This window comes from Propithecus coquereli, unplaced genomic scaffold (genome assembly GCF_000956105.1).
Source record: "Propithecus coquereli isolate 6110/MARCELLA unplaced genomic scaffold, Pcoq_1.0 Scaffold45, whole genome shotgun sequence".
Taxonomy (NCBI): domain Eukaryota; kingdom Metazoa; phylum Chordata; class Mammalia; order Primates; family Indriidae; genus Propithecus; species Propithecus coquereli.
The window spans coordinates 4513160-4515500 of NW_012150285.1; the positions used below are offsets into that span (position 1 = coordinate 4513160).

At 32.3% G+C, this 2341-nt stretch overlaps 1 protein-coding gene across 1 annotated transcript in view; it reads left to right on the plus strand.

Annotated features, from left to right (window-relative positions):
- The window catches only part of KIF5B (kinesin family member 5B), a 118776-nt gene that overhangs the window by 38116 nt on the left and 78319 nt on the right, over positions 1 to 2341 (plus strand). Inside the window, exons 4-7 of the mRNA XM_012654843.1 lie at positions 179 to 266; positions 427 to 551; positions 1687 to 1791; positions 2113 to 2258. Coding sequence (XP_012510297.1) covers positions 179 to 266; positions 427 to 551; positions 1687 to 1791; positions 2113 to 2258 — 464 coding nt within the window. The remainder of the gene's footprint in view (positions 1 to 178; positions 267 to 426; positions 552 to 1686; positions 1792 to 2112; positions 2259 to 2341) is intronic.

Sequence of the window (2341 nt, forward strand, 5' to 3'; positions counted from 1 at the left end):
ATGCCTGTAGTCTCAGCTACTCGGGAGGCTGAGGCAGAAGGATTGCTTGAGCCCAGGAGTTTGAGGTTGCTGTGAACTAGGTTAACGCCATGACACTCTGGCCTGGGCAACAGAATGAGACTCTGTCTCAAAAAAAAAAAAAAGATATCAAAGTAATTTTTTAAAAATTATTTCACAGGGATGCACAGAGCGTTTTGTATGTAGTCCGGATGAAGTTATGGATACCATAGATGAAGGAAAATCGAACAGACATGTAGCAGTTACAAGTAAGTAGAGTATTTAACACTGGGGCTAGGGTATAAAACAACCTTAAAATATTCTTATCCAGTTGATTATCAGTTTTTTATTTATGTAAATTAATGCTGCAGAAAAATTGTCAGTAAAGGAAAGCCATGTTTGTTTATAGTTTGTGTAATTTCATTGCAGATATGAATGAACATAGCTCTAGGAGTCACAGTATATTTCTTATTAATGTAAAACAAGAGAACACACAAACGGAGCAAAAGCTGAGTGGAAAACTTTATCTGGTCGATTTAGCTGGTAGTGAAAAGGTAAAGTCTTTATATATTTTGATAAATATTTAAATATTTTTATAAACTTTAGCTTGAATTGGGACTCATGAAGGACTCATTGTTACATCTTGAAAATTTACCAAATTGGGTTTGGTAATCTGAGAATTACAACTGTTGATACCAATGCTTTGTGATTATATAAACTGAATAATCAGTTCTAAATTACTGTTATTTGACCATAGTCCACTTCAGCCAATACGTGCTATCTTTTACTAAGATGTATATTTTTATTGAGAATTTGTTTGTCGTATGTCATTAAAAATTTCATAAGGTATCCCTTTCTTAATTTTTGGTATCTATTTTATCCATATTGGCAGTGCGCTCCTGTTAAAACAGGTTTATATCCATTAATCCTTTCTGGTTTGGTTGTACTTATTTCTTTCCTTTAGATGATTATTGCTTTGTTATAGTTCTACACAGTCTGATTCTAGTTTAAACTGAAATCAGAATAAGTTTGAATGTTTTAATATGGACCTCTGTGACCATTTTTGCTGTTCTGCTAATTTTGTTTCTTCTGCTTAGAATGATGTACCTATTTCATTTTACTCAGAAGTCTTATACACGTCTTTCAAAGACTATCTGTAATCTTGTGAATTCTTAGAAGCCATCTCTTCTGCCAGCATTGCTTATTTATTTGTCTAACCTATCTTTAACGTAGGTATTTATACGTCTTATATTTTTGAAAAAGAAACAAGTTTGCTTATGTGTTTAAACTCAGTCTCCATTTTCTAACAATTATATCAGCATTATGTATTTGCAAATTTTAGAAGATTTCTCTCTTCTAATGTAGCAAAAGGAGACTAACAAATTAATGAACTACAAAATTTACATGTAAATTGGTTATTTTCAGGGGGACCCACAAATTAAAAATAAGATTTGATGTCTCTTTAATCATAATCTTGTCATATAACTAGTTGCTTGACCAAGTTCTTAGAAGAGTAGTACTCAAGAAATAGTGGTACCTTAGGGTCAGTGCTTGGCAGTTAACATCAAGAAGCTTTTCATATTTTTCTTTCTTTTTTACTGGTTATTGATGATGTGTGAACTTTTTAGAAAACTCAATGTGATCTTAAACTTGTACTTTCGTTTCATTCTTTTGAAATATTATGTATAGGTTAGTAAAACTGGAGCTGAAGGTGCTGTGCTGGATGAAGCTAAGAACATCAACAAGTCACTTTCTGCTCTTGGAAATGTCATTTCTGCTTTGGCTGAGGGTAGTGTGAGTATACATGTCTTCTATTTCCCCATTATCTTATGGGAAATTATTTAAACACAAATGTATATGTACACATGAGTGTGTGTGCGTGTGTGTGCGTGTGTGTGAGAGATTCGCTGTGTTTGAATCAGCATGTGTAAATTAGTTGTTACTTAGGAGTTTATTTTATAGTATTAGTACATATATCCTACTTTGCATCTTAATATCAAGCAGTTAAAATAACTGAAATAATTTTTTAATTTATTTAAAGTAGCATATTTACATAATAAATTTTATTATCTAGAAACCCACTGATCCTTCTGTTTTCTTTGTTTTTTTATGTAGACATATGTTCCATATCGAGATAGTAAAATGACAAGAATCCTTCAAGATTCACTAGGTGGCAACTGTAGAACCACTATTGTAATTTGCTGCTCTCCATCATCATACAATGAGTCTGAAACAAAATCTACACTTTTATTTGGTCAAAGGTTTGTTCAGAAAATACAAAGCCTAAATGTAGATGGCCTTTTATTAATTAAATCTAAGAAAATGGACCGGGCGTGGTGGCTCA